Source organism: Gymnoscopelus microlampas (assembly GCF_963454915.1).
Source record: "Gymnoscopelus microlampas genome assembly, chromosome: 1".
Lineage (NCBI taxonomy): Eukaryota > Metazoa > Chordata > Actinopteri > Myctophiformes > Myctophidae > Gymnoscopelus > Gymnoscopelus microlampas.
In genome coordinates this window covers 31,684,433-31,702,727 of record NC_139962.1, presented here as the reverse complement: position 1 = coordinate 31,702,727, position 18,295 = coordinate 31,684,433, and the positions used below count along the sequence as shown (strand labels likewise).

The 18,295-nt window shown below is 41.2% G+C and overlaps 1 protein-coding gene across 1 annotated transcript in view; it reads right to left on the bottom strand.

Annotated features, from left to right (window-relative positions):
* igdcc4 (immunoglobulin superfamily, DCC subclass, member 4) overlaps positions 1–18,295 on the bottom strand; it is a 175,060-nt gene that overhangs the window by 11,925 nt on the left and 144,840 nt on the right. Inside the window, exons 11-15 of the mRNA XM_084084298.1 lie at positions 17,418–17,600; positions 14,864–15,079; positions 7,880–7,978; positions 6,729–6,915; positions 2,558–2,685 (exon numbers count right to left, since the gene is read on the bottom strand). Of these exons, the coding sequence (XP_083940424.1) occupies positions 2,558–2,685; positions 6,729–6,915; positions 7,880–7,978; positions 14,864–15,079; positions 17,418–17,600 (813 nt within the window). The remainder of the gene's footprint in view (positions 1–2,557; positions 2,686–6,728; positions 6,916–7,879; positions 7,979–14,863; positions 15,080–17,417; positions 17,601–18,295) is intronic.

Below are 18,295 nucleotides of genomic sequence, written 5' to 3'. Positions count from 1 at the left end.
ATTGATGATGGGGTGGAAGAAGTACTCAGATTGTTTTAACTTGGTAGCAATACCACAATGTGAAAATACTGTAGTAAAATATGCAAATGCATGGATTAAAACAAAAATAAAATCTCACGACTGAAAAAATGTGTACGGCCAAGTCCTGATTGTTGTGAAACAGTGATAAAGGAGACTCCCACACTAGCACTGTTTCCTAAACAATTAACACTATTGTGTAAAATGATGATGTTTTAGTAACAGGAACAATACTAAAACATCAGATTCATACTACTTACTGCCAACCAGACTGACGCTTTAACCTTTGCTTTTATGAAATATCCCAGACCATTAGTGTTTTATGGAAAATGCCTCTGAACATAGTGCTAGTTTGACCACTTCAAATACTCTTCTTTTTTTTCTAACTACAGAAATAGCAGATCTACAAGCTCAACAGCTACTTTTGATGCCTATGTGTGACACTAGTATGTACTGTAGGGCATTAATTTACTAAAAACACAAAAACGTAAAATATGGCCTTTAATCCATATACAGTACCTGTATTCAAAATTGTACTCGAGTGAAAGTATGTGCAAAGGAATTGGCATGGAAAAATATAAATTATACAAAGTACCAGTGCTCAAATCTCTCTAAATGTGTCACACTTGTTAAAAAAAAGCAGATCTACACGCTTACAGTACAACGAGTCATGGATCGGTATAAAATAGGGCTTAAAGACGCACTGAAGTGACATTTTCGGTCATTTTATTTTGAAGGTTCAGCCCGAAACGTCGGCTCAACGACTCTAAACCAATCAGAAGGTCCCATCCCTTCAGGCTATGGGACGTTGGATCTCAATCACTTCAGCCGTGCTGGCACACGGCTAGTGTTTGTTTACAAGTGAGAGAGAGACGGCCAGTGAAGCACGTTTGCTACTACCTGGCTTATTTCTAACCTATAATGTTTTCAGATACATATTTTAGTGTGCAGATGAAGTTTAAAATGAGTAATACACTCATCTTCAATGAGATTCAAAACGGAGTATCTCTGTAATTAAAATCAGCTGTGTTTGAAGAACGTGCAGCTATGGGAATCAAACAGGTGCATGTAATCAAGATTCATTTATATTCGTGAAGGCTGTATTATGTCATCACGCAGCACGTTTTCGTTTACAGGAAGTAATTAAGATTGGCTTTTTGGGGACTTTAGATGTAAAAATACACAAAAAATAGTTTTTTTCTTTTTTTTGGCATCTATTGTTAGGTATGCCCATATGATGACCACGGATATGCTCTAAAAGTGTGAAAAACATATTTTTCATTTCACTACACCTTTAAGTGGTTAATGTATGTTTTTGTAATAATAATATAAACATGCAAAGAAACTAGTAGTAACTAAAGCTGTCAAATAATTGTAGTGGAGCAGACATATGAATCAGAATCAGATCAGAGTCATCTTTATTGGCACATCAAAGGTTAACAGGTGTGAATAAGTGGGTGTTTTTTTTTCTTCTTCCGAGTATCGAAAAATGCACATCCTCGAATAAAGTAAAAGTACATCAGAATTGTACTGAAGTACAGTACTTGAGTCAATGTACTTAGTTACTTTCCACCATGGGGCTCAGGTGATGCTGTGGTTGGGGGGGGTTGGGGGGGGGGGGGGGGGGGGGGGTGTACGGGGGTGTTGGCTGGTCATTAACAGAGACCCCTCTCTCATGATAGGTACTGTCCTTGCTGCTCCGCTTGGCTGACCTGACTGACAGAGTGAGAGTGTGTGTGTGTGTGTGTGTGTGTGTGTGTGTGTGTGTGTGTGTGTGTGTGTGTGTGTGTGTGTGTGCCACAGCCACCATCTCTCCATCTGTCTGCCAAATTACACACTATTATCTCCCCTCCACCTGCCCCTGCATGGTCTACCACCGCCATGCTCTCTGTAAAGGCGTGTGTGTGTGTGTGTGTGTGTGTGTGTGTGTGTGTGTGTGTGTGTGTGTGCGCGCGTGCGTGCCGGTTTGTGTCTGTGCGAGCGTGTTTGCGTCTGTGCACTTGTATTACTATACTTGTGGGGCATGCACCGAAATAGTCTGTGTACAAGCGCACAGCTTGTAGAAGCCTATTTTTGGCAATACTTTTTGACCCTAACCTGTCTGTTTTCACTATTTCTTAAAAGTATTTTTAGCGGCGCGATCCTGCTCTATACCTGACTTTGTCCGTGTGCGTACGTCAACGTTCTGATTGGTCAGGTGCGTCAACAAAGTGATTGGTCAAGCTTCACGTGACACGTGGCTATAAACACATTATAAACACATATCGATGACAAAATGTATCAAAGGCGCTGCTACCTTCACACAGGGTGTGATTTTTTTAATTCAATCAAAATCCCCCCAAAAAAATACTTTCTGAAATTCTTTGAAAAATGCTTGATTCTTTTAACTTTTTTTTGAGAATCTTTTGAAATAATAATAATAATAATAATAATAATAATAATAATAATAATAATAATATATATATATATAAAATGTATATCATTTTATTTTGTATTTTTTTTTAAATAAGGTGAATAAAGGTATGTATTGTAGACTCACTGTCTGGCTGAGTGGACTCCTCCACGGTGACGCTAAACGGTCCCGACACGTCCAGCCCGTTGGACTGCACCGCCAGCTCGTAGCGGGTGAAGGGCTTCAGCGCCCCCAACAGGATCTCCTGGGCAGAGCTGCAGCACAAAGAAACACATGAACGAGGCAAACAGCATTATATTGAAGGAAAACAAACGATTCTTGATTCAAAAACGTTTTTTTTTCGATTCAAAACGAATCTCGATTCAAAAACGATTCTCGATTCAAAACCTAGGATTTCAGGATCTATTCCAGTCTGCTGGCATGAGGGTAGAGTACATTTACGTAGCTTTTATAACTGTAAAGGTTTTATCAACTGATAATAATGTAAACGCACAACGGCAAATTTACATTTTTGGAAAATGTGAATCGATTATGAATCGTCCAACAGTAGATTTGGGATTCGAATAGATTTTTTCCCCCACCCCTCGCTACTTTTGCTATTATTGAATTTTAATCCTGAAATCCTGTTTGCAACACAACCACAAAGGTCGACACAACCCAGCACAGCTGTGTGTGGGTGGGCTTCGCCTCTTTAATCATCATTAAACGTGACCCATGTGAGGGTGCATGGTGTCACGAGCAGTTAGTGAACTGAGCGCACGCTCCTTGTGAGACACAAGGACAGAACTTCAATTCTAGGCCGCGGTCGTGTCTTCCATATGCCTCTTCCCCATCTCTACTGTCTGTCTGCCAGCGTCCTGTCTCACCACACCATTGGTTCTCAAAGTGGGGTCCGGGGACCCCCCCCAGGGGGTAACAATTTAAATTGTTACAATTTAAATCGATACATTGAATGCACAGGATCACAATGGAAACAAGCCCTCAGAGTTTTTATATTATACTTTTAGCATTATTGTATAACGTCATGTTTGTATAACATTCAATATACAGATTATTGATTTTTTGTGTGTGGATATTGTACTGTTAGACCTATGATGCTAGATTACTATTTCTATGCATTTGATGTATTACCTTGAGTCGGACCTTGCTAACTGTAAATCACTCTGGATTAAAAGCATCTGCTAAACGCCTAAATTGTAAATTGTACCTGGACAAGAAAATGTGATCACCCCTGTGCTCATCTCTCTACACTGGCTCCCAATGCACACCAGATCTGATTTCCAAATTCTTCTTTATTACACAACCTTGCACCATCCTACCTATCATCCCTAGTCACTCCTTACACTACAGCTGACCCCTACTATCAAACAATGCCGGTCTGAAGTTTCCAACAGACAGAGATTGAATTATTGTTACTTATTATTTAACATTGTTTTGTTTTCATGTACAGCCCTTTGGCTCGTGTTTTTGTGATAAAAGTTGACTTGAATCAGTAGGCAGAGATCTCTGAAAGTCTGGCTAGGCGAGGCTACTACAGCAACAACCTCTATAAAATGTCTGCAACACTGTCTTATTGGCAGGACATCAGTCAAAGTGCTACCGACAACCAAGACAAGCCAACAGAGAGCAGCTGTACTGTCAAAATAGCTGCACCGCACTCCCTCAAGTCCTTGCCAACGCACGCGCCGAGTTTGAAGTCAGTCGGTCCCATACGGTGTTGATTTTGACAGTACATTTTGATTTAGTTTTTGTCAAAGTCTTGGCGGGCCTTGATGGGCGTCATAATGCCTGATTTATACTTAGCTGTGTGCCGAAAATAGCCGATTTTCAAGCTCACAACGCGTCGCTCTGTGGCGCGTTGTGAGCTTGTAGATCTGCTATTTTCGGAGCGTGACACCAGCACACAACCAAGCATAAAATAACTTGTCTTAATTCTACTGGATCTCTTCTCCACTAGTCCCTCCCTAACATTGGTGTCTAGTTTTTATTTGTTGACTAACTTGTCAGTATATTTAGTCATAGTTTTAGTCATCATAGCTTAGTTTTTATTTCGTTTTTATGTAGTTTTCGTCAGTGAAAAAAGGTAGTCGACGAACATTTCTCGTCATAGTTTTAGTCGACAAAATTAACACTGGTCCCATATATGCACATGACCATAAAATGGGCATAGTGGAAAGATCTGTGGCTCTGGGCAACCGGATCTCCATAAATGCCTATGGCCGTATCGGGTTTTTTATGGTTATGTCTGAGCCATAGTGACATGCCTATATATGGACGTATCGGGTTTGTGTATGATTAAGTCTGAGTCAGAGCGACGTGGCCATGGTCCTGCCTATATATGGACGTATCGGGTTTGTTTAGGGTTATCTAAGTCAGAGAGACATGGCCGTGGTCCACCGGCCGCCCTCTCAGAAGCCAATTTTAATCCATTAAGACCGGGAACGCATCTGTGCCATTTTTAGATTTATTTGGGCTATTTTCGAAAAATCTTGAAAATGTGTGCAAATCTTTGAATATATACTTTTTAAAGCGAACATTTGTAACTTTGCTTCTGGGGTCACTGGAACAAAGTATTGTACAAATGTTCGCTTTAAAAATATATATTCAAAGATTAGCAGAAATGTTCAAGATTAAAACAAAATTGCAGATTTACAAGCTCATAGCGCGGCACTCGGTGCCACGCTCTCGGCGCCACGCTATGAGCTTGTAGATCTGCTATTTATGAATAGCCAAATAAATCTTTTAAAATGACACAGATGCGTTCACGGTCTTAATGTGTTAATATAGGATAAAATAATACTCTGAGCACATTTATTCTACCATGCCTGGATCTGCACAAGTGTCTTGTTGGCAAGACATCAGTCAAAGTGCCAACAGGATAACAAAACGAGCCAACACAGAGCAGCTGTACTGTCAAAATAGCTGCCTCGTAACACAGAAATACAGTAGTTGAGTAAATCTACTTGGTTACCACACAGATGTTTTCCTAATCCTAATACACACTTGTTTTGTCCTTTTTTGTTTTGTTTTCTACCTTGTATTTGCTTATGTTCTGTGGCATTAGTTTTATCGAATATTGAAATACTTGTATACTCAGTGTACTGTATATTGACTTTCCATATTGAAGCCTCTCGAAGCAGTCTACCACAGTGCTTTACATTTCATTACTGCCGATGGCTTTCACACACATCACTGTATTTTATATGAAAAACTGGGCTAGCCTTCTCTCGCCAATTCGTAGAGAGCAACATTGTGTTTTATTTATGTATAAGGCCCTGTGTGTGCCAAGCTCCCTTGTATTTATTTATTTTTGAATAGAGAACATGGAAAGACTGCTTTCATCTTTTATGCCCCAGACATATGGAACAAACTCCAGGAATCTCTGAAACTGAATAAATTGGTCTCTATAGAGACATTTAGGGTACTACTTCAGGATGCATTACATATGGACTATAACTGCTTTGTGTAGCCCTTATGTATCTGCATTATAATGTTTTTTTTTTAATATTGTTCATTACAATATATTGCACTTTATTAAAATGGTATTGTTTGTTGTATATGTTGTGATCATAGCCTACTCAGGGCATCCTTGAAAAAGAGAGCTTGCTCTCGATGGTCTTCCCTGAATAAATAAAGGTCAATAAATTCTTAACTGCACTGTGCTGTATTTGAATGTTCGTTGTTCATTCATAGATGGATAGATCGGCTATTTTCAATATTTATTCACTATGTTTTTAAAATAATAATAATGTAAAAGGGGCGGTATTGGTTTCCACCCGAGAGCATACACGATATCGTCGGGTGGAAAACTCACATGTCCTTTGGCTTTTGTGTGACGCTGTGGTATGATCAAGTAGGGCGTTGATTTACGAAAAAACACAAAAAGGTTTTAAAAACTGGGAGATGAGAGGTTTCTGCCTGACAGCAACCGATATAAAAAATAAACTCTGAAATAAACAAATTACGGTCAAGTAGAGCAGTGGTTCTCAACCTGTGGGTCGGGACCCCCAAGGGGTCCCCACATGATTTATTTTTTTTTTTTGGGGGGGGGGGGGGGGGTCCCCAGATGATAGTGAAGTGACAATTTAAGGACTTTTAAGACCTTTTTAAAACATTAAAACAAAAAACAAGAAATAGACCATTACTGCAACAAAAGTAATCAACAAACTATACCATAACACATTGGCCAAAGGAACAGAGTTAAACAAAATGGGGGGTCCCCAGGTCAAATATGATTATTTTGGGGGGCCGCGGCCTGAAAAGGTTGAGAACCACTGATGCAGAGAGTGGTGCTGACCTGGTGTGGTAGGTCACCAGCGAGGCGTTGGTGATGCCGGTGGGGCTGCAGCGCACCTTGTAGTCCATGACGCGCACGTTGCTGAAGCGCGGCTTCTCCCAGCGCAGCCAGATGGACGTGGAACTGTTGGCCGTGGCCTTCACCCCGCTGGGGGGCAGGGGAGGGGGGCTCACCGACACCGGCACCGCTTTGATGGGGAGAAAAAAGACAACACACACTTTTACCCCATTTTCTGTTGTTTGATTTGTTTTGTGGGATGGTTAAATCCACTATGACCGGGAACGCATCCCTGTCATTTTCAGATTTCTTTGGGCTATTCAAGAATAGCAGATCTACAAGCTCATAGCGCGGCACTGAGTGCCGCGCTATGAGCTTGTAGATCTGCTATTTTTGAAAAATCGTGAAAGATTTTGCAAATCTTTGAACAAATTTAAATTGAACATTTGTAACTCAAATCTTTGCTTCTGGAGGTCCCTGGAACTAAATATTTTACAAATGCTTGCTTTAGAAAATATATATTCAAAGATTTGCACAAATGTTCACGTTATTTAAAAAATAGATCTACAAGCCCACATGCATCGTGCTGCGACGCATAGTGAGCTTTTAGATCCGCTATTTTCGTTGCACGACTACTGTCGCATGGTTGATCTGCACCAGGTTATTATTGTTCACTAAAAGTAACCAAATAACAACAACTAGAATTGGGATCCTTTTTTATTATTACGATGCAATGTGTTGTGATCTTGTAGATCTGCTATTTCTTTGCAATTTTTCTGACCATTTTGAATCTCACCCCCTCCTACCCCATATCACAAAAACTGAAACTAACACAAACTAATACAAACTAAACTAAAACTAAGCCTTTCAAAAGAAAAATAATATATAATCTAAACTAGCAACCCACTAAAAAACTAAAAGTCAAAATGCAATAAAAATAAAAACGAATGCAAAAATGCCAAAGCTATGCTAACCTTGCTTTGACTAGGATGTGCACTATCACTTCTTGTCTGTGTCAAAGATTTAAAAAAAACCTTGTCGCTGCCTGGCTTCCTGTTGATGCAGATGCTGAACTGTGTTTGCCCAGAAACATGCACGCACAAATGCACACACACACACACACACACGCACGCACGCGTGTAGAGACAACTTACGTCTGCCATTTTTTTCGGTCCTGCCTTTCCACACGGCGGCGGCCCCTTCTGTTAGCTTGTTGAACGCCCACACTCTCACCTCATACTGCCGGTCAGCGGCTGCACACACAAACACACACACACACACACACACACACACACACACACACACACACACACACACACACACACACACACACACACACACACACACACACACACACACACACACACACACACACACACACACACACACACACACACACACACACACACACACACACACAATACAGTAAACTCAACAAACTCATGTGTATTATTATACAAGCATACTGTGCAAAGTTAATATCAGGATGAATGGATGTCTAGCCCAACATGTACTGAAAAATGTACAGTATTTGAGAACTTGAGTGAATGTACTTTGTTAATTTCTACCACTGGACATGTCCAGTGGTAGAAATTAACAAAGTACATTCACTCAAGTTCTCAAATACATTTTTCAGTACTTACACTCTATTACATCTCAGAGGAAAATATTGTATTTTCACTCAGTTACAATTATTTGAAAAACATGTTAATTTGCAGATTTTGATTAGCATATACAAAACATACATTTAGGGACCATTTCACCCATTTTTCAACTGTATCTTTTTATACAGTACTGTAACTGGTCCTCACTAATGCTCATGGCACAATTTCCACCTACTCACTCTGTGTCTGATTGGTGGTCTGTGGACAGTTCCGAAACCTGCCTACCAGTGACATCATCAATGGGGATTCCAAGCTAATAAACTACAGCCTTTCTCTTCCTGGAAAGTTAGCATGCTGAAATAGAAGCCATTGTTCTGGCATTAATAAAAAATCACACCCTGTGTGAAGGTAGCGGCGCCTTTGATACATTTTGTCATCGATATGTGTTTATAATGTGTTTATAGCCATGTGTCACGTGAAGCTTGACCAATCACTTTGTTGACGCACCTGACCAATCAGAGCGTTGACGGGTCTGACCAATCCGAGCGTTGACGGTCTGACCAATCAGAGCGTTGACGGGTCTGACCAATCAGAGCGTTGACGGGTCTGACCAATCAGAGCGTTGACGGGTCTGACCAATCAGAGCGTTTACGGGTCTGACCAATCAGAGCGTTGACGGGTCTGACCAATCAGAGCGTTGACGGGTCTGACCAATCAGAGCGTTGACGGTGAACACGGACAAAGTCAGGTATAGAGCAGGATCCAAAATAAATACAGTTTAAAATCTTGTTTGAAATGATCAAACCTGCCCTACAAATGATGTCACTGGTAGGCAGGTTTCTGAACAGTCCACGCAGCCCTTCTTTGAGACACAGAGTTCATAGACAGAAATGGTGCCATCTTATAATGAGCATTGGTGTGGACACATTATATGAAGATATGGTTGAACATGTGTGAAGTGTACTTCTTCCAACACTTGACCTGTCGTCTCTGTCGGGTGGAAACCTCATTATGTCCAAAACAGTTTTTTAGGATTTGAATTGAAAAGCATCAAAAGTAGCAGAGATAAGTACAGAGATAAGAGGTTTCTGCCCGACAGCAACCATGTCTATGTTTGTGCAGAACTGGTGACGTGGTTTTCCCTTTATGTTGAAACACGTGTGCCTGCATGTGTGCAAAGCAGGTTTCAAATGATATGCATCATTCTCTCCCCCAAGGCTATACTGAGAATGCACTGGGTAAACACTGTCTCTAGAATGCATTATATTGTCGCTGTCGGGCTGAAACCACGTATCTCCATATAGGTGTTGTTGTTGTTGGTGACCCTACAGTGTCACTCAAAAGCAAGGGGCAAGTCTTAGATATTTACGATGAGGCCAGATAAATGGCCAGAGTGGCTGTTTTACCCTGCGCCGACCTGCGGTGTCAGAAAGAATTTATTTTAGCGCAAGTGAATGGGTTTTTTGACAAACTTTAGACTAGATTTTCTTACTGTAATAAAATTTGTCATAAATTCTATATGCTTCCAGTCGCTAGTTTAAAGTCTCCTTTCAATCATCAGGATATGCATTTTGCTAAATTACGATAAAGTAGGCTATTCTCTAGGAGGGGCGGGATGATTTGATTGACAAGCTACCCAACCAATAATGGTCTGGTCTCATTCTGCAGGATATGACGCGATATGACGCGATATTGAAAGATGGCGGCCCTACAGTCTTGGAACAATCGGCTTCATTTTCGGTCTGTAGAAAGCAGCGGAGTGGCTTTGTCCATCTCATTTATACAGTCTATGCTCAAAAGTAGCAAAAATAGCTGATCTACAGTACAAGCTCACAATGCATCACATCGCGACGCACTGTGAGATTGTAGATCAGCTATTTTTGCTATTTGACCCATTAAGACCGGGAACGCATCTGTGTCATTTTTTGATTTGAGATAAAAAGCATTCCTTTACCACTTTGGCTATTCAAAAATAGCAGATATACAAGCTCATAGCGTGGCACCGAGTGCCGCACTACGAGCTTGTAGATCTGCTATTTTTGAATAATTGTGAAAATCTTTGAATATATGTATTCTTTGCTTCTGGGGGGTCCCTGGAACAAAATATTTTGAGATGGGGGGTCGTCGGCCAAATACGTATAATTTAGGGGGTCCTTGACAATTATGAAAACGTTTGAGAACCACTGATATATAGCAACATACGTTTTTTAGAAACTGTTGTGATTTAGAAGACATTTTGTAGAATCAAAACCTGAGGCCTTAATGGGTTGTTATTGTTTTTTAAATAAGTGAAAATGGTTAATGTATGTGGGCTTTATAAATATTGAACAAATTAAAAAATATAACTTATGACTAAATAATAACTACATTGGTTCCATTTGAACACCGGTTCCTTCTTTTCCATTTCCTGAACAAGTAACACTTTAGGACATACAAGCTTTTCAGCCCCGGCATCAACACTATTACAGACTATGGATGTGCGTAACCCATATTCTTTCATGGTCAAATAACAATCACTGGGTGATATGAATAAATAATCGATTATTCCACGCCATGGGTGCCGGCATTCTCAAACGCAGACATGAATGGGATCTTCGCCAAGCAATCGCAAAATGCAGAGGAGAAAAAACGAAGCTTTTAACAGTGGAAAATGTCAATTAGGTCTGGTATTAATCCTAATAAATTCCTTCTTGTAAATACTTCAATTAGCCTTACCTAACAACAATAACGCGGAACAGAAAATTAGGCATACCGGCAATACCGAGGCATGATCTATCTGTCAAAAGAAGGCAATTACAGTAGGAGCCGTCTCACACAGAAAGCACTTATTGAGCTAACAGCGCCTGTTTGCCATCTAGCTGGAGTGCTCTTCTTCCGAGCGAACAATCGCTCATTCTGACCTGTTGCTATTACAGACACAATATAATGAACACCGTGTAGAAATGGAAAGCTTCTGTGGTCACTTAGTTCTTGGGCAATCGCCTTTATTTATTTCTACAACCCCTCTTTTTATTTGAGGGGACAAGGTTGTCACTTGACAGTAAATACGGAGAGACAGATCATAGAGTAGGGCATTGTTCTTAAAGTGGGTCCTTGGGGGGGAGGGGTACCAGGGGGTCCCCAGAAATGTTTTGTTAAAATAACGTCACAATCATTCTAACCACTTTATCCATATTGTATACTGTACGTTGGCTATTAAAAAAAATTGCAGATATAAAAGCTCACAGTGCACTGCGAACTTGCACATCTGCTATTTTTGAAAATGTTTTAACGTACATTTTCTCTTGTGGGGGACCCTGGCACAAAACATTTTCAGACGGGGGTCTGCGGCAGTGGTGTAAAGTAACTAAGTACATTTACTTAAGTACTGTACTTTACTTAAGTACTGTACAATTTTGAGAATGCACTGGGTAAACACTGTCTCTAGAATGCATTATATTGTCACTGTCGGGCTGAAACCGTGTATCTCCATATAGGTGTCGTTGTTGTTGGTGACACTACAGTGTCACTCAAAAGTAGCAAACATTTTGATACCAATGCTTTTGTACTGTGAGCAAATGTTGAATTCCAGACTTTTACTTGTAACAGAGTACTTCTGGATTACAGTATTGATACTTTTACTTAAGTAAAACATTGGAGTACTTTTTCCACCACTGGTCTGCGGCCAAATAAATGGTAAATGGTGCATTTATATAGCGCTTTTATCCAAAGCGCTTTATATTGATTGTGCCATTAACCCATTCACACACACATTCATACACCGATGGCGGAGGAAACCATGCAAGGCACCAACCTGCTCATCGGGAGCAATTAGGGGTTCAGCATCTTGCTCAAGGACACTTCGACACTAACTCTAGAGGGAACGCCCCAGCCCGGGATCGAACTGGGAACCTTGCGGTTTCCCAGTTCACTCTACCCAGCCACTCTAGCCCTGAGCCACTGCCGCCCCGTGATACATCCTCAAACACATCCTCGACACAAACACGTTTGAGAACCGCTGGAGTAGGGGAGGGTTGTAGAAGCAGGATTTATTTGGCCATCACTCTCACGGATCCAAAAAGTGGTCCTATGAGAGCAAAGCTTAGAGAGGCTTTAAAGAAGATTAACAAGTTAATAAGTGTTCATCCACTTGATGTGGCTCTGCTCAGAAAAGCCTCCAAACAGAGTGAGGCAGGCAGCTCTTCCGCTTCGGGTTGGATGTCACGTTCAAGTATTTTCAGTGGTGGAAAGTAACTAAGTACATTTACTCAAGTACTGTACTTAAGTACAATTTTGAGGTTTTTTTTAACTTCACTGGAGTATTGCAAATTTTCGATACTTTTACTTCTACTCCACTTCATCTCAGAGGCAAATATTGTACTTTTACTCCACTACAATTATTTGAAAGCTTTAGTTACTTGTTACTTCAGATTAGATTTTGATTATTATTACAAAACTTACAATACCCACTTCAGACCTATTTCGGCCAGTTGAAAATAGCAGATCTACAAGCTTGTAGATCTGCTATTTTCAAAAGTTTTGTATACATTTGAAAACTTGTGAAATGGGACATTCTGCATAATGTGTACTTTCACTTTTGTACTTTTAAGTATATTTTGATACCAATGCTTTTGTACTGTGAGCAAATGTTGAATTCCGGACTTTTACTTGTAACAGAGTATTTCTACATTGCAGTATTGATACTTTTACTTAAGTAAAACATTTGAGTACTTTTTCCACCACTGAGTATTTTCGCCGGAGTTGGAGATTAGAGTCACGTCAATTCATTGTCGCTCCCCAAACTCCTTAAAATGTTGGCCCGGTTGACCTTCTGGTTAGCAGACGGCTTGCTCTATCCACCCAGCTACGGCCGAACCCTGTATTGTAAAGGAACCTATAGGAACGATGGGGCAGTAGTAGAGCGTGTGATTTTGGGGGTAAATAATGCTCCCAAACAAAGTGGGAACGGTGAGGACTGCAGCCAGGAATGTGTCTGGCTGCAGTCCTCTGGTCGTCTGCTTTCCCCCCGGTCTCCCAGGGAGCGACACGGAGCGCATTTCCACCGCTTTTAACCCATTCAACCCGGGAACGCATCTGTGTCATTTTAAGATTTCTTTGGCTATTCACAAAAGATTTGCACACATTTTCAAGATTTTTCAAAAATAGCAGATCTACAAGCTTGTAGTTCTGCTATTTTTGAATAGCCAAAGTATAAAAATAATGGTTAAACACAGATGTGTTCCCGGTTTGAATGGGTTAAAGGTGGAACAGATTGAGAAGCAATTGTTATTCCATCTGGTAGCCTGGCGGAAGGTGTGTAGACTCTACAAAGACTCCTGGTGAGAGAGTGATGTCTGACTTACCCAACCTTGAGGATATTGCAAGTAGGGCCCCCCAAATAATTGGCAAACCGCCAAAATTTAAAATGAAAAACCTTGAAAAAACGACTTTTCATTGTGATCCCAAAAATAGGAACTTAATGTATACTACATTTAGATCAATTGATCTAATCGATTGATTGTTAAAGGGACATTTCAATTTCAAACATGTTTGGTGTCATTGTATCACTGCCAGGTATTAATTCATTCATTCAAGGGATCATTCATAGGCTGGCAAAGGACACCTTCTAGCGTAATCACTAAAACATGTTTTTTTTTTGCATTAATAGCAGGGAATGTGTTAATGTCTACTCAGGCTTTTGTGAGCACCCCAGACAGTTTTTAAGTTGCTTGTTTTTTCAATTACAAAAGCTAGAGTAGACATTAACTCTTTGAATGCCGTTGACTCGATAACGCGTCAATTGCTAGTTTGTCCAGTTGGCCGTCGACGCGTTAGACCCGTTTATAGCGTTTTCATTGTTTAATCTGTGATCGCGCTGTTCTGTTTACATTTCACCATCAGATACTGTTTTTGTTTTTTTCACACTCACCCGGATCCAGATTCATGACGCAGATTCCGTTTCCGGTTTTTCTTTTTCTTTTTTAGGCATTTTAGGCGAGAATAGGGAAACACACGGTTTTTCACACGGTAGAATAAACGCACGGAGACCTCTAGTTCTACTTTCTTTGGTCTGGATGACGAACAGTCATCTCCGTTGTGTATCACATCTCTCTGCGGCCGATTGCAGATCTGAGACACGTTGCATCCGGATATGACCATGGTCATCTGATCCTGTTTGGAGGGGGCCGAGTGAGTGAGCGAGTATATCAACGTGTGGATCTGCTGCTCTCTGGTGGCCGTCTGTGGTGTGTGCAGACAAACTCTATGCAGAGTAACTTAAATGAATTTAAATAACAAAATAACAAAAAAACAAAAAAACGAAAATCACTGGCACTGGGGAGTACAGTACTTTATGAAAATAATCTGGCAGTCAAAGAGTTAAAATGCCCCCCAAACATGTTTGAAAGTGAAATATCCCTTTAAGCGGTCAAAAACGTGGGCCGCAAGTGGGCCCTGATCCAGAAAAGCTTGGGAAACACTGTGTGACGGTTGAGCGGGTTAGTCGACATAGTTGCTGACGAGCCCAGCGAGATGAGTGAGTGATGCCCGACTTACCCAGGCCGGTGAGCGAGTGATGCCTGGCCTTCTTGCGGAGGCGGATGGTGTGCGTCGTCGTCGTCCTGTCGCCCTTCATGGCCAGCTCCTCTGCCTCCACCTCTCTGCACGAGAGCTTGTAGCCGGAGATCTGCGTGTGATTGGGCGAGGGCTGCCACGTGACATTGAGCGTGCTCGCCCTGGCTCGCACTTTGAGCTCCGTGGGGGCGAAGATCACTGTAAAGTGAGGAGAAAAACACACCAGTAGCGGCGTATACAGGAATGAAATTTTGGCCTATCCTCAATAGACATAATCGTCCACCTTGCTGTGAGAACGAAAGCTCCTCCCAAAACGCCAAAATTTCATTTTTCGTCTCCATGATGTAAAATATTGGAAAATGTTCACACAATTTCAAATATAAAAAATTGCAGATCTACAAGTTTACAACGTTGTAAGCTTGTAGATCAGCTATTTCTGCTAAAAAAAATGACACGTATAACATTATTAAATATGTCAATCATGTCTTTGTATGTTTAAGTTATTTGTCATATCTGCCCTGTGCAAATTCTGATAACGAAGCATAAAGGCAGAATGTTTTATTTATTCATTATGTTCCAATGTTCAATGCCAAACACACAATTAAATCATCTAAATTAAATTGTCAACTTAAATTTGTAATCGTGACAGCCCTAATTGAGGAGGGGGAGGTACTAGTACAACATAATAGCAAGAAACAAAAACAAAAAAAACGGCAACTACAATGTATGCTTTTATTACACAAATGAGCACAACAGGTACATTATTACAGATACAAAGCATTCATTCCCAAAGCATCAAATTAGGCATTGCACAACGTCACATCCAGGACAGCAGGACATTATGTTCCCTCACTCCTGCACAAATGAGTCGTTTCAAACATTGCAATCACAACGGCAACGCTAACAAATCAAATCATGTTCAAACATGTGCAACCAAAAGCCTACCTACGTCCTCCATCCATTATTATCTAGCATGAGGTCGACGGGGCTAGCTGCTGCACTTAGAACATGTATAGAATTGAATCGTAGACTAAACTTTCGGGTAAATCTCTTTCAAATGTTAGGAGACGCAGGTTATATAGGGTGAGATGTTAGTATTGAACTTCTGATGGACGTACAACACTACTATTAACTCATTCACTGCCAAGGACGCTGCTGCTGCCTGTGAATGATCCGAACACCACCGAAGACGTGTAAACCCAGAGATCAGGTGACCAGAAGAAAAAATATATCGTCTGCTTCCATGTTAAAGGATTTACAAAAGTCACATTTTCTCGGATTTATGTTGTTTTGGAGGCCAATTTTTCCTGACGCTACGGGACCACGTAAATAGCAGATCAACAAGCTCATAGCAACAACTATGAGCTTGTAGATCTGCTATTTTCGAAAAATCGTGACAATTTGAGCAAATCTTTCTAGAGGTTCGGGCCGGTACGCAGAGGTTCGGGCCACTACGCAGCCCTCACATCTATAGGTTTGTACGCCGCACCTCCAATCCGGTTGATATGCCCATATATGGAGATATCTGTATCTGTCAGTCCTTGTCCCTTTCATGCCCATATATGGAGATCCCTGATGTCATCAGTATATGCCCATATATGGGCATGCCCCCTTTTGTGCCCATATACAGTATGGAGCTTACTGATTTGTTTGCTGATGCCATGACAACACATTGAGGTTAGACAACACACTTTTCTTCCCTCTCTTTTTTTTAAGCAAACATTTTGAACTCAAATCTTCTCTTCCGGGGGTCCCTGGCACAAAATATTTTCAGATGGGGGTCCGCGGCAACATACATATCATTGTGGGGGTCCTTGACACAAGAAAAGTTTGAGAACCACTGTTTTAGCCTATTGTTCTCCAATGGCCCATTAATCACCGCGGCACTCACACCTGTGTGAAAGGTCAATTCACCTCATAGCTACACACAACCCGTCACACTAGAGACGGAACTGCATAATACTGCAGTCAGGGGTACTTGGACCGTTTCAGAATGGGGCTAGAGCTCAAAATGGCTGGGCGGCTGTCCCTGCGGGCCATGGTCAGCGCCGGCCTGAAACACACACAGTAAAAATCCTCAGTGTTCATGTATACATGTGTACACTCTGATAGTAGCACAAAATGTACCCGAATACATTTGTACGTCATCAGATTTTAAATTAACACTGAGGATTTTACAGTGTACATGTTGCGTGCCAGCTTTTAAAGTTGCTTGATTCAATATTTAGATGTTTGATATCCATTCGATCAGATCCTATATACACCCGTTGAACTTTGAACTCTATTTTGACCACGTTAAATTCACTGATTCACTTGTCCCTGACTCTGATATTGTCCTTGTAATGTGTGAAGGGACTTTTTTACCCTTTCCTTTTTTCATTTTACGTAAAAAAAAAATCAAATCATATCAAACGAAATGAAAAAAATAAAAATAAAATAAATAAGAGTTTCATATATATATATATATATATATATATATATATATATATACAGTATATATATATATGAAATACCACTTGAAGTAAAGCAAACGTACCCATACTGTGCGTGCTGTGGTTGTAGTGGGCCAGTGTGTTGTGCTGTGCCCATTCAGACGGCACCCCGAAGCCTGCACCTGTGCCCGCTGCCATCCGCAATCGATAGGCCTGGTTGGGTTGCAGCTCTCTCAGGGTAAACTGGGTCGTATTACCCCCCACCTCCACCGAGAACACACGGTCTGCTGTAGGAACGAACACACACACACACACACACACACACACACACACACACACACACACACACACACACACACACACACACACACACACACACACACACACACACACACACACACACACACACAAAGTATCATACAGAACATTACATATGATGTCTTATATTATGCATCTTAGCCAAAGGATGTTCTTTATTATAATAAGGCATTCAGGTCTCATACAAATCGATGACTCACTGAGCAGGAGAGAGAACATGTTCTATACTGTTTGAACACTCTTCTGACTGCATTGATTCTTCTCTTATGTACCTCTTGTCCAATATGTATTGCTTCTAACTTTATATTTTTGTTTTCTTTGTTTCATGGTTGTTTGTACAATTTGTTGCGTGTTGTTCTTTGGCTTTTTTGTGTATAATCAGGGGTGCACATAACTTTTTAAGTCTGGTACGCAGAAGAGCACCTGGACATGTGACTTGGTGCGCATGGCGCCCGTCCCGTTTTGTCAACGGGGGGGGGGGGGGTGGGGGGATTCAGCCCGGACAGTTTTGTCAACGGGGGGGGGGGGGGGGGGGTTCAGCACGGTGCCCACCGGACAGTTTTGTCAACGGGGGGCGGGGGGGGGGGGGGGGGGGTGCGAGAAAAAAAGCACGCTCTGCTTCTAAATTCCGCCGATTTTCGCGAGGCAATGCGAGGCGATGCGA